Source organism: Mytilus edulis, unplaced genomic scaffold (assembly GCF_963676685.1).
Source record: "Mytilus edulis unplaced genomic scaffold, xbMytEdul2.2 SCAFFOLD_741, whole genome shotgun sequence".
In the NCBI taxonomy this organism is placed as follows: domain Eukaryota; kingdom Metazoa; phylum Mollusca; class Bivalvia; order Mytilida; family Mytilidae; genus Mytilus; species Mytilus edulis.
The window spans coordinates 38-23,812 of NW_027268518.1; the positions used below are offsets into that span (position 1 = coordinate 38).

Sequence of the window (23,775 nt, forward strand, 5' to 3'; positions counted from 1 at the left end):
ATGTATATGTCGCTGTGGTTAGAGTTTTTGACATAAATAATCATTTATTTGAATAATTTCAATACACAATAATCATGTGAAATCAACACCCTTAACGGTTGTTACTACCAGAGAGTTCACGTTATAGAATAGAATAGAATAGAAAATTTATTTTAAGTCGGGTTACATAATCATTGCAAACATAAGCTCGTACACAGAGCTTTTTGTCGACATTAAAAACACAATCGTACAACATGTACAATATTAATATTAAGACACATATAAAACATACACGTTAGACATACAAAGTAAGGCAGCTATATTGCATAAGCAATGTTCATATATAAATGCAAGCACACACAAGCAATGCACTAGAATATAAGCACATGAAAACCAGACGAAATATATAAAACAAAACTAGTTCTAAAAGTTGCATGGAAAAACATAAATAAAATTAAAAGCGTTAAGATCTGCAAGAGCCACATTTGCATGAGTTGCCATTTCACGTCCATAAAAAGTTAAATAATGCAGCTAGATGTTGTTATTACTCAATTAATTGCTGTATATTCTATGATATTAAAACTTGCATAAACAATTGAATCTATTTTACAGATAATAATAACAGATTTTTGGCGGGAATTTATTTGGCAGCAGTCGAACTATGTCAGGAAAGGAAAATCTTTCCCAACAAGATTTGACCACCTCGACGTTTTCTGTCTCTTCAAATGACGTGTACAGAAACGATTACAGGTATATTTTATGTATTTCTTGCAACAAAATAGATATTGTCATGGTGCTAACTTGAGATGCAATTACAAGCATTGAACACATGCCGTTCATTAATGTTAAACCTTATGCTCATGTATTACGATAATTTAGCAATAAGATGTGGTATGATGACAAAGAGACAAACTGTGTCATAGCAGTTAATAACTATAGGCTACGGAGATGTCCGAGTTTAGACGAGTGGAGTCATGTTATGTTTCAATTATGTGGATGACATAGATCTTAAAAGTAAACTGATTCGCAATAATGTATTTTCATTTGCACATTGTTGAGGGTCGTACGGAGACCTATAGCTGTTTAATTTTGAGTCATTTGTTCTCTTGTGGATTATTATTATCACATAGCATTTTTTCAATTTCAAAATTCAAAGACCAAAGTTGTGAACGCCACTTTTAGTACACATGGCTACATGTACATCATATGGGTCATTTAAAAAAAATGTCGAATTTTGAAATTGAAAAAATTTATTAAAAGTTACTAATTCAAACAACCCTCTACATAAGCAACTCAAAACAAACAGTACTTTAAGAACAACACATTAAAAGATGCAATCTTAATGATGTCATACAAGAATATCTTGAAACATTTTTTGATCGGTGGTACTATATTTTGTCTATCCTGTTACCATTTTCAAAAGAAATTTTGGGTTATTAAGAAAAGGTTTAGATAAAATGTTAAGCTTGTTTTACGTAGCTAATTAGATGGTTTTCAAGAGAATAAACTTCTATATATATATTCATTCTGTAATATAATAGATTATTTGCCAATTTTCCATGTTGTACTGAAAAATACCTCTGAAAATTAATTTTCAAAGGTTGTTAAAATTACCACCGGTAATGCAAGTCTAAGATAGCACATTATATTGTTTGGCATTTTTTCACCCTTTCACATAAACCCAACATCAAGTAAATCCCTCATAAGTTAGTTTACTTTTCTCTTTATTTCATTGGTAACAGGAACGTACTTTTCTGATATATCACTATATAAAAGTCTATCCTGTTACCTTTTTGTCTATCCTGTTACCGATATCAGTATTGCACCTGCAAATGCTTAATTGAGAAGATTTTAAAGACGTTATAACCCCAAGATGAGTTCAAACAACGAAAAATTTCATTCGTTTTGCACCTTTATGTTAAGATAAAAAAATTAACGACGTTTTTGTCTACATTTGTCTATCCTGTTACTGTAACCATATCAATCATAGTAACAGGATATTACATAACAGGATAGACAAATTTCTTCGTTTTTGATTGCTGTTGTGAAATAACTACTCCCTTTGGTGAAGTGATTATGGTTTTCTATTGTGAATTTGATTTCCAACACGTTATTGCACTTTTTACAAGCATACTGTTGGTGTAATTAATCAAAATGGTTGGTAACAGCATAGACATGAAAAAAATGACACTCTATTTTTTTCACTAAATATCTTGAAATTTCTTTTCTCTTCATAGCTGTCGTTCAAGAAACGAGGAGTTTTAAATGTTAAGATTTTACTTTGCACTTTGAAATCAACACTGACTGATTCAATATTCATAGGGAGAATAATTTAACGGCTGATTTAAGTAGCGGTAACAGGCTCCCGTACGCTGATTCAATTTAGTTTGTAGATAATATGTTACATACAATGATGAAGAAGCTACGATTTTTCGTTAGAGAAATGATTAATGTTCTTAAAAAGTCCCAATTGCAGATATCAAGGCGATCAGAAAATCGGAATAAAATCATTTGAAATGTGTTTTTCTGACACTGTATGCACACAAATACCCCAAAGTCGGACTTAAATGCAGTTTAATCTTATCAAAATAGATGTAAAATGCGTGTGTTTATTAGTAATGTTCTGAATCACAAATCCAACAAGCTTTCATTTAAACCATTACAACTGAAATTTCCATTAGAAATGGAAAAAAAACAAATAGCATGGGTTTACTGAAAATTCGACTTTTTTTGAAAATGACCCCATATATGTATCAGTCTGAAATGATTAAATTGGTTTTAATTCAAGCGCTATTTCTTTAAATGTCAATTTTTTTTAAGTGCAAAAGGGATTGTGTGTACTTAAATAATATTTTCCATATCGCTTTACTTCCATTATAATTGACCAATTAGTATGTCTGATTCGTTATCTACACACCTTATGTTCACGTCGCTCGATTGGTCGTTGCTTAGATCGAATAAGATGTGTATTACTCGAGCAAACTTGCACCTTTTAGTTGCGTGGATACTGAACAATCCAGTCTTTTACAAATGTTATATATATTTATTTTATCCAACAAATATATAACTTGTATCTTAGAAGAAGCAGAATGAGATATATTTTTTTTACAAGCTCGATCAAGTAGAATGTATAAAAGTTTGAAATATCAGTATTAATTTAAATTTCTAATCATAAGAAAGAAGTATATACTTTTAATCGACCTAATTCTCTGATGTACTATGATATAGGAAGAAAACGGTCAATGGAAATTGAAAATGATTCAGTTTAAAAGGGCAATTAACAAAACTCGTCATCCGACTTCTTAATTCAAAATCTTAAGATGAAGATGAAGGAAAGCGGAGATAATTTGTATTATTTGTTCTAGTATTACGGTATCATATAATTTAGGGTTTTTCTCTGATCTGATTGTAATTTACGATTTTTTATGCAACGATTGTTATTCAAATGCTCGAAATAAAAAAAAAAGAGTTGAGAGCGTAGAATCTAGATAAAGTTGGTGGAATCTTAATCTACCAATCGAAATCAGGTACCATGTGTATAAAAGTTGCAAAAAAATTGAAGAGAAAACTAAATGTCTGCAATCAACGAATTCTTTAGAGTGCAAAATTCATTTAATACATAAACAAAACGACCACCTGCACGGCCATTCCATGACTTGATACACGCACTTCAAATTTGACGGAATTTAAACTGGACATTAAAACCCTGCATTTTATTGATTAGTGTAAAGACACTGCGTATGATAAACAAGAACCTGCAGTAAAAAGTTTATAAAAAAAGCACTCGATGATACTCTAGTTGAAACATGTTCAGTTTAGTTTACATATATTCTATTTGCATAAACACAAATTGGACTGCACAAGTAGTCTTCTCCATATAACATATAACAATACAATAAAATTAAAGCATGCATGCATCACGCAATTTTTCAACATATTGTATAAATTGGACAGAACAAATTAAGTGACAAAAAATAAGTTGGGAAAAAAACTTCATGATATTGATATAACAGACGACAAGACCTACAGTTTTCACGATAAAGATTGAATTGGAGTTCAAAGTGCCTCTGGTATCTTTCGTCCCTCTTTCCACAATGTGAACTTTTCATTTCTATGAAACACAGTCTCACCAGTATATTCTTCATATGCAGTATATATCTACCAGATGATACAATATTTTCCAATTATTTCGTTTCCTATCAATATTTTCTTGATAGAGTATTGCTGCTTCGATGAAGCTATCGGTATTTAAGGGTTCCTCATAGAAAAGTTGAAGTTGATGCTTCAATGTGAAATCACCAAAGTTATGTTGGTCGTTATGGAAAAGATGAATCACAGACGAACCTGACTATAATTATTTACCAACTGTGGCGACCACAATTCCGTTCTTCCCCTTTTTCATGACATCACCAAAAAATGCGAAATTCAATATCAAGATGTTTGAGCGATAAAATTCTAAACTAAGCTCAATAAACCTGAATTTTAGGTTGTTCAATGTGTAACATATATACTATAAAAAATCGATAGATAAGTTCTATTTTAAGTTTTTTTCTTATGTCTTTTCTTTTCTTTTTATTATAATACTGACAAAAGGATCTAATTAACGACTACAAGCACCCCTAATGATTCGAAGCTATGGCCAGTATTGCTAGTTTGGTCCGTATGACATTCAACCTTAATGTTTTCGTAATCTTGTATAAAAAAACACTTTATTTTATTCAAAACAATTTGGGTTATAAGTGACTCTATTTAAGTGCAACTATCTCCTCCTATAATTTGCTTTTTTAAGTTACCGCTTAGATTTTCCGGTGGTGGGAATTCTCCGTTTCAAAATATATATATATATAGCATTCTGGGTATTTTTTTCAAAGCTGGGATAGGCTAACAATGGGATGTCGTTATTTTCACTTTGTGGTATGAACAAATGAAATTTCTGAAAAGACGAATTAAGTTTGCACTTCATCCAAATCTAAATTATGCAGTAGACTAAAGCTTGAACTTCATACTAATTTGAATTATGCACGTGACTACACTTCAATGGATTCAGACTGATGTCAGTATGTCCGCATTCATATTTCCATAACCGTATCCCGAGTTTATTGCGTCATCTGAATAAGAAGTTGGATTATATTGACGGAAGGTATTAAGTGCAAGGAGAAGCAAACATAAAAGTTTAAATCTTTTGATACAGAAAATTCAAGCACTTTGAACTCCAATTCAATCTTTATCGAATAAAGATTTATTTTCGTTTAATTTGTTATGTTATTGTATCAAAATGTATATACATATATGAAATATAAAGTCATAAAAGCAAAATCTAATGAAACGTTATGATTTCTACACCTTTGCTTTTGTAATTGAAGAAAAAACATCATTAATCCGAAACTGAACAATACAATTGGAAAAATAGAAATCACAAATTTGTCATTAATCCAAGTAAGATACAATTTCGAAATGATAAAACGTGAATGAAATTTTAAATGAAATTAAGAGACTGAATTTTCCTTGGAATTTTTGACGTTTTGTTTATCAAAGATTAAAGAAAGTGTATAAACAATGATATCTGTATACAGATATATACATGTCACCAAAGAGTCTATTTCAACATGAGGAAGAGGCTAATTAATTGTTTACTTTCGAGAGAAAAATCGGATTGTTTTTATTCGGACAAACTTGGAAGTACGCAGTCACAATGCAAAATGGAAATGGAGTTCGTTATCACTCATGGTAAACTTTTTCCTCAAATTTTCATTTTTTTTAGATAGTTTCGTTCTTTTTGAAAAATTTCAGTGCAATGGGAAGTACTTTTTTTAGGCTCTAGTCTGTTTAGAAGTGCAAATCGTAATACACGTTATATATAAATAGAAAAATATACATTTTGTACAAGCTTCAACTGCGTTTTATATGATTAGCAAAGATAGCTCTTGCCATACTTTTAAAAGTCCTTTAGATAAACACTACAAATGTCGATCTTACGTATTATTAGCTAGAGCAAAGCATATAATTTTTAATTTGTATTTCCGTCTTTTAAAATGCTATTCATTATAGCTGTGAAGCGTAACATTCCATTGGTTCTCCTTTTCTATGAACATCTTGGCTTATTCCGCCATTAAAATAGGTTCAAAAGAAAATATAATTGAGAATGGAAATTGGAATGTTCCAAAGAGAAATCAACCCGACTAAAGACCAAAACGCAACGAAAGGCTACCAGTTTTTTTTTAACACAGCGAGAAAACCCCGCACCCGAAGGCGCGCTTTATCTGACCCATAAACAAAAATGTGTACTAGTTCAGTGATAATGGAGACAATAATAAACCCCAAAACATATTAATGAACTAAAATTAAAATAATACAAGACTTATAAAGACCAAAGGCGTCGGACTTGGGACAGGCGCAACACTGCAGCGGGGTTACACATATTTTGTGATATCTCAACTCTCCCCTTATCCCTTTCCAATGTAGAAAAAACAAACACACAACAACTGAAAGTTTGTATCATTATTTATGATCCGGTTTTATCTTATTTAACACAAGAGGCAATGAAATCATTTTTCAATGAATACCAGCCAAAACCATGGGGAAAAAAATGAGAATGTGTTCATGGGACACAGCTGAGGTCCCCGCTTGCATAACGTTATATTTATACATAACTAAAACACGTTAAAGTGACGCCATTCATATTCAAACTCGATTTGTAGTTATAAGTTTTGTGCATGCAATTTATGGGTTTCATAACATTTGGTTGCGGCAAACCCAAACTCAGCAATTTTTCAATTTGTAAAGGGGCATAACTCTAGAACGGCAAAGGTGACGCCACACAATTCTAATTTGGTCTGTGATACGTAGTAATTAGAATTGTGTCATACCATTCGGTTGAAACAAACTAAATTGACTTCATTCGTGATCCTCACAACAAGTACACTCAATTTGAATTTGGGAATGTCACATAGTATAACTTCATATTTACGTATGTCTCTGTTAATTGAGGAAATAGAATTTCAAAGTGTTATGTTCATTATCAAAAAGCATTCTTATTTTACAATATGATATATGTTGCCCTACATACCGACTATCTGTGTTATGTTATTAAGTCTTCTTCACTGACATACACAATGTTGATTTATTTTCAGTGGTAAAAGTAATGGAAAAGCAGGAAAGAGCGCCACACGTGCTATATTATGCTCTCTCTTCGTTTGCCTCATTGCCATAATTGCTTTAGCTGTTACTCTAGCGATTGTTGTGACAAAAAAGATTGACGAAAAAAATGAAACACCTAGAGCTACTCCAGAACCTGGTTCTGGGTCTCAAACCGGTGACGGAAGTGGTAATTGCCCGGATACAGGCAATACAGGAAGTTCAAACGGTATGTCATAATTTGAATTTTACATAACACATAATATGGCTTCAACTGTATTTTCAATTATATTTATAACTGTACAAAGTCTACATGTTTGGGATTCGAAACGTATGTATTGATACGCAAATATATTATTACATCAAACAGTACTAACATAACCAGTCATCTTGAAATACAACATACATTTATTTCTGTTAAATTAATTTGCGCAAGATATAAAGATACTTTATTCAGATATTTACCCGATCCTCTTTTTGAGTTTTATTCAAATTATTTCACTGTTGAATCACACGCATTTGTATACGATTGATATCAATAAGGTTTATGATCCCTTCTGTGGACTATGAATTACGATATTTTTAAACTGCAATAGTATCAAAACAGCAAAGATAATGAATAATAGAAATGGGCCATTTTATACATATACCAAGGGGAAACATTGTGCAAAGAATTATTATAAATTGTTTCATTGCATTTAAAAGAAAAAGGGTATTTTGTGACAAATAAAACCAAGGTTTTTTTTGTAGAAAATCCAAACACTTTAATATATGTTTTTTTGTTTTAAAAATTTAAACATAGATTACGTACTTGTTTTTCTATGATGTGCTAGTGTTTATTGTTTACAAAAAGTCATAAACAACCTTAAAATTCCAAAAAAGTCGTTCTGAGTCACTAAAGTCAAGCGCACCGTAGAAGTTATACTTTAATTGATCCATATTTATATTTGTTTGAACCAATATCTAAATTCATGAACTTGTAATAAGGAAATCATTGCTAGCACTGCATGCAATAATCCTATATCTATCAAGCATTTGCCAAATATGAGAGTACAATGGGAAAGGCTGTGGATTTTCTTTAAAATTTCCATATGTTAAGCATTGAATCAACACAAGGGTACATAATTCTTAAATCAATCGTGATGCAAGAAATAGCATTTCTTTATAGAGATATTTTCCCGATCTTTCTATTTTTAGTTGATACGAATAATTTCTCTGTTGAATCACACGCATTTGTATACGATTGGTGTCATTAAGCCTGTGTTCGTGTTGATCCCTTATTATCATATAGTATATGTAGTGCTGTCTCCCAAAAAATATTTGAATTTTAATGCAAGAAGTTTAAAGCTAAATACGGACACACATTTAACAACTATACAGGATAGGTGCTATATATGTAATACAAGTTCCTTCATAACTGAAGAAATATTCTGGAATATTATTTCCTCTGTAATAAATATAGCAATGTTTGTCCCTAATGGAATAAACGGTATACAAAAGTTTTTCAAGCAGGTATAGATAATTTATACCAATAGGAATAGAAAATTTGTCCCAACAGGAATAGATAAGTTGTTTCAATAGGAATTTAAGATTTGTTCCAGCAGGAAAAGATAATTTGTTCCGACAGGAAGAACATTTGTTCAAGCAGGAATATAACATTTGTTTCAAAAGATACAGACATTGTATTGTTTGTGTATGCTTTCTGACGGCTTTTTAATAATATCTAATAAACACTTGCAGATGTTATCTTTTGTTACCGTATTACAATACTACTAGTGCCTTATTTTCGACTTCAAGATGCTATAGCCGTATCATTAAAATATTCGTTTTTGTTTTATGTATTTTCGTGAAAAATGCATGAAATTTATTCGTTATGATTTTGATCACAATGTTTGTTTTATTTCAGAATTTTGTACGACACCAGACTGTGTGAAAGCAGGTAAGCTATTATTTATAAGTAGTTGACATTTCGTGATAATAACTGTAGAGATAATAATAATCATTTAAATACACTTTATCAAGTTCTTTTGTATTCATGATACGTTTCTCTCAAAGTTTTTACAATTTATGAGGCGCCAGTGTCGAACCCAGAGGGTATATATCTTACAGTGAATTTGTATAATCAGTGATTATGTAGAATCTCTGAAATTTTCAGGGATTATGTAGAATCACTGGCCAGTTTAGGGATTATATATAATTACTAAAATTTTCAGGGATTATGTATAATTACTAGAAAAAACGTCAGGGATTATATATAATAACTGAGACGAAGAAATAGTTTTATTTATAAAGAACATGAATAAAAGTCAAATAATTTATGTTATAAAATCATATTAAACAGCATTAAACTGTATAAACATAAATTGTAAAAAGTTAAGCACAAAAATATCAAAATTATAACCCTATTTGTTTTAATGTTAGGCACAATATATCAAAATGTTAAACACAATAAATTAAAATAATATGCTTCACATCTGTTTTTACCACATTATCAACATTTTAGAAAACATTTTCCTTCATGTATCGAATCCGATTTTATGACCCGCCTAAGAGAAATAAAGTGTTCAGTAAAAATACCGGTAGATACCCCTCAAAAAGGGAATTAGCACCCTCGATTTGGTTCGAGCAAAATACCATGTTTTTTTGGCCAGGTGATATCCTTTTTAGACTTTTTGTGAACAATTACGGTAACCATTCTGTTTTTTGGAATTCCCTTTACCTCTTTACTATCCTATGGAATTGCTATGAGAATATTACAAATGTTCCATAATCTTCTTCTCCATTTGTTTTTCATGTACCTCAAATAACATTGTCTGTGGATTTACACATATAACATTAATATCCATTTGACGGTGGCGTTTGATAAACAAACATGGTGGTAAAAGGTTATTTTCGTGCAACGTGTTTTGCCATTTTTATTTCACATGCATTCGCGAAAAAAGTTCTTTATTCACCGTGTTACGTGAAATCGTTAAAAAGATCAACGTGTAGGACATTTTTAATTGTTCCTTTATTTTGAAATTGCAATTTTATTTCACGTTCTTCTGTGCAGATACCCTCCCTTTATGCCCCTCTTATCGCTATAAAGGGAATCTTAATATTATTAATTTTGAAGTCGTCAACTTTATCTCGAAACCCTGTGTTTTTTATATCTTTAAGTTCATCCTCTGTGTTAAAAAGCAACATTATTTCGTCTGGCAAGGAATAGGAAAGTCAAAAATGATAGTTTGTCTATATATCTTTTTTTCATCAAACAATGGATCCTTGAATTATTCATAATCCCTGAAATTATATTAGGGAATTTGTAAAATAATTATTAAAATGTTCAGTGATTATGTAAAATCACTGGTCATTTTCAGGGATTATATATAATTACTAATGATTTTAGAGATTCTACATGTTCCCTGAAAAATCGGGTATTCTACATATTCCCTGATTATACAAATTCACTGTAACATATATACGACATTAAAACTGGACAAACATTTTTACGAAAATATGTGAACTGAAAACATAGAAAATAACCCAGGAACTCAACGAAAAAAGAATCTGTCAGATTTCTCATTATTGCTGACTGCTCATGTCTACATATTCTCTTTCTCTTCAAGTGGTCTTTATATATATTCACAACTTTTAATGACTGGGGACGATTTAGAACTTGGCATTTTATGTAAATATATTTGAAGAAGGCTATATAGTTTTAACCTCTTTCGGTTTTTCGGTTATTGTTTTTGGTAAATTGAAACACACCTTACATACACTTTATTCACTCATATAAAGGTCCATATAAGTAGGATTATCACATGTCTTGTTCTCTTCAAAATCCAAGATTGTTCGCCTTATATATCACATTGCCACCTGTAACGCTACTCGCTGCATGGACGATGTATGTTTTGTTATAACTTACTAAAATTTTACCTATTTTTTAACATTTTGCTTATAACTCGATATTTTGACTGTTTTGACGGTATTCAGATTACTCTCAAGCGAATAGACCTTGATATCAATGACCTTCATAACAGACTTTTAAATTTTGACTGCTTAAGATCTGAGTTATTCGAAGTACTAAGGATTTTTGTATTCCAGACATAAATTACTTTAGTCGTATTTAGCACAACCTTTTGGAATTTGGGGTCCTCAATGCTCTTCGACGTCATGCTGGTTTGACTTTCAAACTGTTTCAACCTGAGCGTCACTGATGAGTCTACTGTAGACGAAACGCGCGTCTGGCGTATCAAATCATAAGCTTGGTACCTTTGATAATTATTTACACCACTGAACGATGCAACTGCTGGTGGACGTTTCGTCACCTCAGGTATCACCAGCCCAGTAGTCAGCACTTCGGTGTCGACATAAATGTCAATTATATGGTAATTTTTATAAATTAACTGTTTGCAAAAGTATGAATTATTCGAAATACTATTGGATTTTCTTATCCCAAGCATATATAACTTTAGCCGGATTTTGCACAACGTTTTGTAATTTTGGGTCCTCAATGCTCTTCAACTTTAAACCTGTTTTGGCTTTCCAATTTAGACGAAACGCGCGTCTAACGTATCAAAAAAGAGGGACGAAAGATACCAAAGGGACAGTCAAACTCATAAATCGAAAATAAACTGACAACTCCATAGCTAAAAATGAAAAAGACAAACAGACAAACAATAGTTCACATGACACAACATAGAAAACTCTAAAGAATAAGCAACACGAACCCCACAGAAACTAGGAGTGATCTCATGTGCTCCTGAATTATAAGCCTGGTACCTTTGATAACTAATTATTCTCCCCACATTCTTTATACTTTATTGATGAAATAAAGATTGCAATACTAATACCATATATTGAGTAGTTTGAGAATGATGGTATAACAAAACAGTTATATATAGGATTTTCGGTCAACAGCTGTTGTTTAGATGGATTCGGACAAGATGTAAGACGACGGATAAAACAAGTCAACCCCAAACAAAGTAAACAACTATATATACTGCCATGATCCTTACTATATTGATTATTAAATATCACAATTAATTGTTTTCTACTTTAGCTTCTAATATGATGAAATCCATGGACATGACAATCGATCCTTGTACAGATTTCTTTGAATACGCATGCGGGGGATGGACGAGATCTCACGTTATTCCAGAAGACAAGGCAGTTCTGGGAACATTTTACACACTCAGGGACGATGTTGATATAAAACTAAAAGGTAATGTATCCCAAACCTTTTCATACTTTTCATCAGAAATAAAATACTTTTATCATATTACAATTGTTTAATAATAATTTCGACATTTTTTATTGTGAGACAACCATCACGTCATCTGCAATATATTGCTTTATTGACCAATAAAAAAATAGTTATATCTAAGACGGCACATCAGTTCAAAGATAGAAGTAAATCATCACGCTTGAACAGAACTAACAAATACAATGTAACTGGATTAACTCTCATATCTTTTTCTGTTTTAGTATTCAAATGTAAATTTAAGATTCGGTGTTCATCGATCGGTATTTTCCGAACTCAATAATCCATGAATGATTTTGCAAACAATCGATAAAATAAATATGTTTTTACCAGATTTAAATCGATATTGGAATAAGTTAATATAGCTGTTAGCTCCGTAAATTTTATGGACACCATCACGAATTGGTGGATCCATACGATGTGTGTTTAACCAAACTAGTTAAGGACATTTTTACCACATGGTAGATTGTGGTTTGTCATTATGTCGTCTAATCTTTTAATTACCAAACGTGACTTATTCCCGATTGTGACTGTTTTGCTGAGTGTGAATTCGCATTACTATAAGACGTGTTACGGTACTTGTCTATCCCAAACTCATGTATTTAGTTTAAATGTTTAATGTTATATTTGTAATTCTCATCGGATTTTATCAAATGTGTTGACGTCTTTTCTATTATATTTATGTGTTATGGAAACAAAAATTAATCACCGCCGTCATTTATTAGATTTAATTTTGGTCAACATAATCTGTACGATAATTTACGTTTGAAGTTGGATTCATAACAAACTGCACATATAGTTCTATTTTAATCTTTAATCAATCCTAATTCTATCTTACTTTTGAGATATAGTTTTCATATGTGACGTAATTTTTCTGCTGTTTCAGAAATTTCATAATGCCTTTTCACCATCGTATGTGACGTAATTTTTAATGCCTTTTCACCATCGTATGTGACGTCATTTTCATAATTTACTGGGTTGAGGCCTGGAATGAGTCGGGTGTGTCTTTTCTGTGTTGGTCATTCATTATGTATTTGTGTTTGTTTTATGTAATGAGTTAATACTTCAGTTTCATTATGTATATCTGTTATAATCATTTGATAAAATTTACTGTTTGCAATAGCATTAATTGTTCTAAATAATTAGGATGTTCTTATCCCAAGCATACTTAGCCGTATTTGACACAACCTTTTTCAACTTTTGATCTTCAGTGCTGTACAACTTTGTACTTTTTTTCGCTTTCGATCTTTTATATCCGGGCGTCACTGGTGAGTCTTGTGTGGACGAGGCGCGTTTTTGGCGTATTAAATTGTAAACCTGATGCTTTTTGTTATTCATTATTCATGTGTTTCTTTGTCTAATATGTTTTCCTATTTATTTGTATTGTAGTCCTGTAATATTATGTTGTCATTTCTATGTTATATTTAACATTGCCATTTAAGTGCGAGGTTTGGCATGCCACAAAATCAGGTTCAACCCCACCATTTTTTCCTTTAAAAATGTCCTATACCAAGTCAGGAATATGGCCGTTGTTATATTATAGTTCGTTTCTGTGTGTGTTACAATTTAACGTTGCGTCGTTTGTTTTCTCTTATTTTGAGTGTAAATTGACATTGCGATAAGACGTGTCACGGTACTTGTCTATCCCAAATTCATGTATTTGGTTTTGATGTTATATTTTTTATTCTCGTGGGATTTTGTCTGATTCTTGGTCCGTTTCTGTGTGTGTTAGTTACATTGTAGTGTTGTGTCGTTGTTCTCCTCTTATATTTATGCGTTTCCATCAGTTTTAGTTTGTTACCCCGATTTTGTTTTTTGTCCATGGATTTATGAGTTTGAACAGCGGTATACTACTGTTGCCTTTATTTATACTTAAATATCTCTTTTCTTATTTCAGCTGTGTTGGAACAACCTATCGCTGCTGGAGAATGGGAAGCAATAACTAAAGCTAAACAGTATTACCAGTCTTGTATAAACCTGAGTGAGTTCAATGTGTACATACATTAGAATGTATTCATTTAATTTTACAAATTTGACAAGAAAATCGACCGACACCTTGATCACCACGACCGTTTGTAAAGCTTCTAAATTATTTGTTGTTTTCGTTCCCACTCATTTTTATGCCCCATTTATGGGCATTGTGTTTTCTGCTCTGGTCTGTGCGTCCGTCTGTTCGTTTTCTCAAATGGGATTTATGAGCTAAAACTTTTGTTCAGCCAATATTTATGAGCTGAACTAAAAAATGCACAAAACAATTTGTTATAAGTTTTTTTTATCGTCCATCTGTGCGTCCGTTCGTCGGTCTGTCCCGCTTCAGGGTAAACTTTTGGGTCGAGGTAGTTTTTGATGAAGATAAAGTCCAATCAACTTGGAATTTAGTAAACATATTTCCTATGATATGATCTTTCTAATTCTAATGCCAAATTAGAGATTTTATCCCATTTTCACGGTCCACTGAACTTAGAAAATGGTAATGCGGATGGGGCATCCGTTTACTTTTACCTTTGTCTTGCATTGTGTTCGTGACTTTTTACTTTACTTCTAATTTTTCTTTCTCTGTAATTTGAAATATAGTGTCCGTCCAAGCAAGGGTTAAATAGTCAAATTGTAATTATTGAGCATAAACATGATTGTCATACACATCATGAAAAATTAGCATGTGTGTCAAATCATTTAAAACAGCTTTAATTGAGTGTTTTAGTCAACTGGATTGTACAGTTTTAGTTATATAATGATGACTCCTCAAATGACACTGAAATTTAATCGCATGAGCAAAGAAGTTTTTTTAATACTGCAAATGAAACAGTTCAGTATGCATTTGTACATATATCAATCACGTGTAAACCACAGTTTGTACACGCATGGGCCAATAAGGATCGGAGTATATATTAGATTTTTGTGCAATTGCAGCTTTTTATGCAGGAACTGCATCATTAAGAAGTTCGACTTCAACTTCAGAAGAAGAAAAAAAACCCAAACGTTTTGTATTCTGCACGACATTTTGAAGGGTTCGGAAATCGTTCTCTGGTTTCAAACCTTAATTTTTCCTCTAAAAATATGTATATAGATTCGCAGATATGAGTATAATAATAGTCTGGTTTTTAAATTTACTGATTGAGACATGGTGGTTGTTCCAGACATAGCAGGCGACGATTGTATATCGGCGAAAGCGAAACCGCTCGTGTTTGAGTTATTGCAATTCCTTCAAGTTTTTATTGTTACCTCTAAATCGATTTACGAGATTTAAACATCGGAAAATAATATAACCTTCATTTATACCACCGAGGGATCGGAAGGATGGAAGTGCAGTAAAATAACCAAGAATAAAAATAAGCAGTAAACCTAACCATACAATTAAAAGATATACATACTACTGGCTGTTTTAATCGAAAAGTCCATATAATGAATACATGGATCTCCGAGTCTTATTCTCAATTAACTATGTCCTTTTCCAGTTAGAAATGTATCCCGAGTTCTTATCATAAAATGTATATCTTTTATAAACATCGTATTTAGCTGCCATCGAAGATATGAATTTAACAGAACCAATGGTGACAGTAAATCAATTAGGAGGATGGCCTGTCGTATCATCAAGCTGGTCTGAATCTTCATTTAATTTGGAGGATGTTTTACTCACAACAAGAAAGTACACAAACAGTCCACCCATATTTGATTCATATGCTTACACCGATTCTAAAAATCCTGATGCTCGTATTCTATATGTGAGTAGTATATTCCTTTTTAATATAGATCATGCAGTCAAAAGCTTCTTGTAAATATGTTTAACATAGCCAGGTTTTCACATACTTTACATAAAACGTCATATGAATAACGGATATAGAGATTATGTGCCATGGCAAAGAGACAGCAACGTATGGAAGTCAGAAACATTAAAGATCAACATAGTCTTTAGTAAATGAAATATAACTACACAATATACCAAGCGAACACATATTACTTATCAACAAAAATGTTAATAAATTGAATAGTTACTCTCCAAAATGCAAACTGCAAGATTCACTACCAGTCTATTCTTATCAACCTTTAGTTTTGTGTGTGTCTGTATGTTATTCGATATTAATTGTTTTATTGCACATGTAAGCTAGCTAATTTTTGTTAGATTAATTTTTGAAAAAAAAAGAAACAAGTAAAGCATAATTAGTAAGAAAAAATATACGTATTTCAATTCGCGGTTGAATTTGAATCGATTTATAAGTCTCAATCATCTTCGAAAACTTAAGTTAATGAAGATCACCTTTAATACATTTCGTGCGTCGTAAGCGATTGTTTTGAACGCTCAAACATAAAATATTTCAGTTTCAACTTTGTCCATAATTTGATTACAAATTAAAAACATAGTTTGATGTTCCCCCTAGACTTCGTATATTTCTCTTTATTTCTCTTTATTTCTCTTTATTTTTAATTGAGTCTTACAATTAATTATTACTGTTTGTTTTATAGGTTGACCAACCAGGGTTCGGGATGCCTAACAGAGAATATTATCTTAAAGGAAGAAACGATAAAACTTTATTGGCATATGAACAATTTGCTACAGAAATGGCTGTTATCTTTGGTGCTAACGAAGCGACGGCCAAAAATGACATGAAAGATATGGTCGACTTTGAAATTAAACTTGCAAATGTAAGATTCAAATTTATTTTTTTAATAAAAAAAATGTTCTCGTAGTTGCAGAAAACCAATAAACAGAAAACGTTATGAAAACGATAAATACAAACCATATTCGATAGAGAATGCAAACCAGAATTTCAGAATGCAATATTTTCAGAAACTTTTAAAACTATTTTTTATCATTCTTTTGTTTTTAAAAAAAATGCAAAACCTGAGAAGATTTTTTTTTTATAAAACTCAAGAATTGAAGTGAAAACAAAGTATCAAGCCAGAAAGATTCATTATAAATATAAAACATTTACAATTTATGATGTCTTTCGTAATTCACTGCCTTTGTGTAATTTTTACTAAAGAAATTGCCATGAATTATGCTCCTAATTATTTTTCTTCAGATATCATTACCATCAGCAGAACGAAGGGATGAAGATAAAATGTACAACTTGCGGACTATTCAAAATATAGCGACTTCTTCCCCAGCGGTATGTTGTTGCGAAACAAATTTAAAGTGTGTTTTATTAATAAGGCATTAATGTTTTTCTGTACATGCAGGCGCCGATTATTTCCTATACAATTCGATTTCTAAAGGAGCATTTGAAACGCAGAACAAAACTTGTATGACAATTGTGAACTAAGAAAATATAAATACACTTTTTGTCAAAGTTCAGTTTTGAACAGAGGTTGCAAATTTCAGTTCATTTTAATCCGAATTGGAACCATTGTACATCGTCCTGTTCACACGATACGATTTTCCATTCGATTAACCAAACGACGATCAATTTCAGTGTTAACATGGTGCCATTTTAGCCGAAAGCAGATGTAAGGTTAAAATCAAATCAAAGTGGAATGGCAAATCGTACCGTGTGAACGCATCTTTAAATTTACACTTGTAAATCTGTGACGCATTTCCCGTTTCCAAATTTACTACAAATTTACTACTAATTGCTACTAATTTTGATTGTAGTTTTCAGTGCACCTAAGATAGTTTTGCCTAGTTTTTTAACAGTTGTTTATGTGAACTTTTTTTTACAGATTAACTGGAATAAATATTTCACAAATCTGTTAAAGATAAATGGTTTAGAAATAACATTAGGTTCAGGAGAAAACATTATCAGCAGAAACCCAGAATATTTAAGCCTCTTGTCGGATATATTAACAGACACACCAAAAAGGTAAATATGGATTGATCTTTAATTACTTGAAAAATAATTGTATTACTTTTTAATCGCTACTGCAATGAAAAGAGAGATATAATACTGGTAATCTCATTTGAGAATTTTAACAAAATGGTAACGGATAAATCAAAGACACAAGAGAACTATGTTAATTTGTTGTGTATTTCGCTCAATACATATTTCATAATTGATTTTATGTATAGATATTTATTTTGTCCTTCTATATTAATGTTGTTTTTTATTCCATTGATATTTAATGTGATATTTTTTCAAAGTAAAAAATGTTGATGTCTTTTCTGTTCTCTTGACTTGCTATATTTGAATGTCATGGGAATCGTCTTTTGTAACTCTTTTATATTCCGAGTATTGTGTTTAATTGGTATTCACATACAAGTAGTATGTTAAGTAAACTATAAAAGCAGGTTAAATCTAGCATTCCCTTCGGAAAATGCCTGTACGAGGGTCTGGATGGCGGGGGAGGGGGGGGGGGGGGGGGTGGGGTGGAGGGGTCTGTTATTCGGTAAACATTTAATTTTCACCCCTTTTTTCTCTTATCTTAAAAAAAAACCAACCCTTTTTTCTCTAATCTTCAAAAAATTAACCCCTTTTTTCTCTTATCTTCATTTTTTTTGCCCATTATTCTCTAATATTAAGTTTTTAAGGGCATTATTCTATAATCATTTAACCCCATCCAAACCCTCTTGTACAAACTCAGGTATATGGCAAGTGTGTTACACACGTTCAGTTGGTTGATAGCTTTTATATTTGATGTGTTTCCCTCAGTTGTAGTTTGTCACCAGGATTTGTTTTTTTTCTCATTGATTTACGAATTTCGAGCAGCAGTATACTACTGTTGCCTTTATTTATAGACTTCTCCTTTTTGAATTTACCTTGGAGTTCAGTTTATTTGTTTTACTTTAAGTACACGACCATGCCATGATAGTAATATGTATCTTGTTTTAATCTTAACTAGAACTGTTGCTAACTATATTGTATGGCGATATGTCGCACGACTACCTAATGCCCTGCCAGAACGTGTCCGTGATATTCAGACAAAATACCGCAAAGTAAGTAAGAGTTAAACATGATGCTTTTTTAGTCCAAAACAATGCTTCCATTCTCAATTCTATTTGATTATGCTACTTTGCTACCATTAATGTAAAATGCAATTCTATTTAGTTAATTGATCTCTTTGTAAAATAATTGATTTTGCCATTTGATAAAGAACTTTCTGTTTTGAATTTTCCATTGAGTTCTTTATTTTGTTATTTTACATTTTAGTTTCAAATACTAGCATCTAAAAAAAACTTTTTTGATTTTGTGTCTTTGAAATTACAAATTGAAATCGGCTATTAATTAAATCCCTTTAATTGTAGGCACTAGTAGGAACAGCACAGGTTGCACCACGATGGAAAACATGTGCTGGTGCAGCAAACTCTAATTTTGGATTAGCTGTTGGGAATCTTTTCATTGATAAATATTTTGGTGCTGAAGCGAAAGTTGATGTAAGTAGCATTATTTTAACAAGTATATCAAGTATATATGTGTATACTTACAAAAAGAAATAATTTCATGTAATTCATTGGACTTCAGAGAAAAAAAACCAGAATGAACATGTGCGTTTGCTTATTCAACTTAATATCAATAAGTCAAACGATTTTTCAAATTATTATAATTTGTTCAAATTGCATTTTGTGGAAAACTACGAGTTTTAATAAAAGTAATGAATCAAAAAGATTTTCAAACAGAAAAAGATTTTCCCAATTTGATTGCCGCTTTGACTTCATGCATACTCAAATAGCCATACTAGTTATGTTAATGAAAAAGTACGAAAAATGTCATTTGTTGTCAGCTGCAGGAAACTTATGACAATGACAGTACAGCTCATTTGTACTTTTCTTGTGTTCCTATGACCTAATGATATTTTAGGAAAAGCGAACTTTGTGTTCAAGCCATACTGCCTTTTCAGCTGCGACAAATGTAGCTCATTTATAACCCACCTCCCCTTGTTAAATGGCGTTTTCTCCTCTTCGTTACAATGATATGGAAATAAAACATTCACTTAGAGTACCGATTGTTGTGTATTTTGCAGAGACGATTAACGGGCATCATTGACATACATTTGTACATTTGTTTGTAAGCTAATTTTCTCATATAATCCCAGCCCAAATTGTAAAAGAAATATAATAATCATATTCCCTCCACTCTGTATGTTTGTCAATTTGTTTTACTAAAGCCATAACTTCTAAGCGGCTGAACGGATATTGATGAAATTTTACCCAACCAAACAACACTCCATAATAGTGTGCATCAAGGAATAATCCATTTAATCACTAGTACTTAAACCATATACTGATAATGATGAGTGGAGAGGGTATGCCTTAGTTCGTTTCTATGTACTTGACGGTTTCATGTTGCACTTCAGTTTTTCCTGTTGTTACTTTGTTTTCCTCTAATAGTTGATGTGTTTCCCTCGGTTTTAGTTTGTAACTTTGGAACACTGGTATACTACTGTTACCTTAATTAGTGCGTTCAACCACCATTCGTTTTCTGTTTCAGGTTGAAAACATGATAAAACAACTTCGTGTAGCCATGAAAGAACTTATACAGAGCAATGACTGGATGGATACGACAACCAAGGATGTAGCTAAAGAAAAAGTAGGTTTCTACCTCTTCTTGTAGTTTTTTACTATTGTATATCATACATGTAACTCTGCACATTCACTAAACTCATCATAGATGCCTGGATTCAAATTTTGTATTTGCATCAGACACGCATTGCTTGATAAAAGACTCACCAGTGGCGCTCTAATGAATTTTTTTTCAAAAAGCCAAATAAATTACAAAGTTGAAGAGCACTGCGGACCATACATTGCTATAAGTTTTACCAAATAAAGCTAAAGTAATCTAATCCTGAGGTAGAAAAGCCTTATTTTTTCGAAAATTCTACAAAAAAATTAAGCATTCAATTTATAGTTATATACTTTTATTGTATAAATCTGTTAATCACAACATCATCCGTATAATGGAAAATGCGCCATATTACATGCAATAAATTCATGACCATGATTGTTCATGTTATCTGGTTCATACCTCAAAGAGTTGTTAGAATAGTAAGTATCTGACAATTAACAGATTTATTAATGCTCATTGATGTGGCTATGTATATTATTTTACGCATTCTGTTAAAAGGCTGATTATATTAAGCCAAGAATTGGATACCCAGATGAAGTGGATTTGGAATCTAAAGTAAACAAGGAATACGAAATGGTATGTAACTATTAGATCATGTTTGAAAATGTGACCTCTTTTAATCCATTTAACACCTGATGTTAACACAGCTTCAGTGACAATTAAACACTTGAAGTTAATACAGCTTTAATGATAGGTCCAATGTTAAAATTTACGCGTTTGCAAATTATGATCTGCTACAATGTATAAAACTGAGCTTTGTTTATTCAAGTAAGGCCGTGTTCACATTGACCTAAACTCGGTGTTGTGTAAGTGTAACTCACACGTAAACTAAACAAAATTACGTTCCCATTGATAAAATTCAATGTTTACATGTAGTGTAAAACATGTTTTGTCTACATGCAGTCAATAGTCAATGTAGGCCTTGTGTAGGTTAAGTGTACACAAAACTAGGCATTTAAAACATTAGTTTCACCGTGTATATTTAAGGAAGAAACACTTTTTGAATAAAATTGATATTTATAACAATTATCAATAAAGCTCTTTACAGAAATATTTGTCTAAACTTGATATATTTATTTGTTTTTTTTAAACTTAACGTAACTTTATTAAGACCTTATCACGACTCAAAGCAGCATCATTGGCGAACACATAATTCACTTGAAAATTAAGGTCTTTCCAAATCGACTTGACTTGCACAGACATGTTTGCCACTGGTCTTTACTCAAACAACGATTCACTCATAAATGCATTACTTAAAAAGGTTGAGGTAAATGTAGTGTTTGTCTAGTACATGTATTTCGGATCCGTTAAATTACCCTTAAAACTAAAATAAAAACCATTACCCCTCCCTTTGCCAAATACTCCTTGGAGAAGAAATACCATTTGAAACAAACAGAAAAGATAGGAATATAGTGATCCCTAATATATCATTCCTTCTTCTCCTTCAATCTCTGTACCGATGTAATGCATTGGCTTTATGAGAATAAAAACATATATATAAACGTTGTATTCCGTTTTTTTCGATGCTGGTAATCAATATTTTTTTCAACATTTAACACTGTAATGTATGGGTAAACTCTTGATTTAAAATATTTTTGTATCATCTGTAGGACCTTTTTTTTTTATCCAATTGGGATTCGGAATATTTCCATCGATACCTCCCCCCTCCCCACGATTTGAAGTCAAATGGTCGTTCCCTTACTGCTAGAAAAGTTGTCCGAAAACTTCGGTTCTACGTAATGAACATTTAAATGACATAGAGTTTACAAGTGTGAACACATCTTATGTACAGGTAATTAAACAAGGTGTATAGATGTGAACAAATGTAATTTTTAACCAATGTCCAGTACATTAAACTAATTGTAAACAAGTTTACTGTACATGGCGTTTGGTGTGAAAACGGCCTAAGACTATTGATATCACCTGTCTTCCATGTACAGATTTAATGTGTAGAACTGATAAAGTGTTGATACTAAGCTATAACTTATATGATGTATTTATTTAATAATGAATATTTATACATACATATCCTGAAATAAGAAAAATAAAGCAATCTGAAGAAATCATCTGTAATTTATAAATTTTACAATACAATACCAGGTTTAATCCGCCATTTTCTGCATAATAAAATGCATGTACCAAATCAGAATATGATGGTTGTTGTCCATTCTCTTGATGTGTTCTTTTTGATCCATTTGAAATCTAGACATATTGTAATCATTTGAAAATATTGTGTTTGGAATATGTTTCAACTGAAGGCTTGTGATATAGATTATTTAGTAAAAGGAAAAGAAGACGTTCTGAGCAAATACAAAAAAGCACATGGCTCATTTCACTTAAAACTATTCATTAAGCCTGAGATGCAACGATAGAAATAAAAAAAAACTTGTAAATTCGAGATTAGCATGCCATCCTATCTTGATCTCGATTCGTCTATAGTTTATGCAATCCGGGCAGGTTTTGTCATTTAGGATTCAAAATAGATGAGCGAGTTTTTAACATATTTATTAAACTATTGTTGCTTATTTACAATAGAATGAAACACATCTTCAGTGTGCGACATTTTCATTTGTTTATTCAGATTCATGTTACTAGCGATGACTTTTACAAGAACACTCTCAGTATATGGACCAATGGTGTAACCAAAAACATAAAGGACCTCAGGGAACCAGTTGACAAAAACAAGTGAGACATCATAAAAGAACCATATCATTTAAGGACTGTAGAAAGTATCGAAGAAAATTTAAAAGTTATCCTACATAGTGATTGCAACGTTCCTACATGGCATTATAAAGACGTTATCTTAAAGAAACGAAAAGTCATGTGTTAATTATTGAAAAATGTATGTTGGTGATACATGATATTTCACAAAAGCTGGAGTAACAAAGTTCATTTTGCCGCCTTTTTGTTAATGATCGCTAA

At 31.7% G+C, this 23,775-nt stretch overlaps 1 protein-coding gene across 1 annotated transcript in view; it reads left to right on the forward strand.

Moving 5' to 3' along the window:
• The first annotated feature begins 570 nt into the window (after window positions 1-570).
• LOC139507621 (endothelin-converting enzyme homolog) overlaps window positions 571-23,775 on the forward strand; it is a 28,634-nt gene continuing 5,429 nt past the window's right edge. Inside the window, exons 1-14 of the mRNA XM_071295827.1 lie at window positions 571-729; window positions 7,110-7,342; window positions 9,020-9,052; window positions 12,158-12,319; window positions 14,256-14,339; window positions 15,875-16,080; window positions 16,820-16,999; window positions 17,380-17,466; window positions 18,017-18,156; window positions 19,133-19,226; window positions 19,536-19,664; window positions 20,719-20,817; window positions 21,352-21,429; window positions 23,435-23,538. Coding sequence (XP_071151928.1) covers window positions 641-729; window positions 7,110-7,342; window positions 9,020-9,052; window positions 12,158-12,319; window positions 14,256-14,339; window positions 15,875-16,080; window positions 16,820-16,999; window positions 17,380-17,466; window positions 18,017-18,156; window positions 19,133-19,226; window positions 19,536-19,664; window positions 20,719-20,817; window positions 21,352-21,429; window positions 23,435-23,538 — 1,718 coding nt within the window. The 5' untranslated portion in view covers window positions 571-640. The remainder of the gene's footprint in view (window positions 730-7,109; window positions 7,343-9,019; window positions 9,053-12,157; window positions 12,320-14,255; window positions 14,340-15,874; window positions 16,081-16,819; window positions 17,000-17,379; window positions 17,467-18,016; window positions 18,157-19,132; window positions 19,227-19,535; window positions 19,665-20,718; window positions 20,818-21,351; window positions 21,430-23,434; window positions 23,539-23,775) is intronic.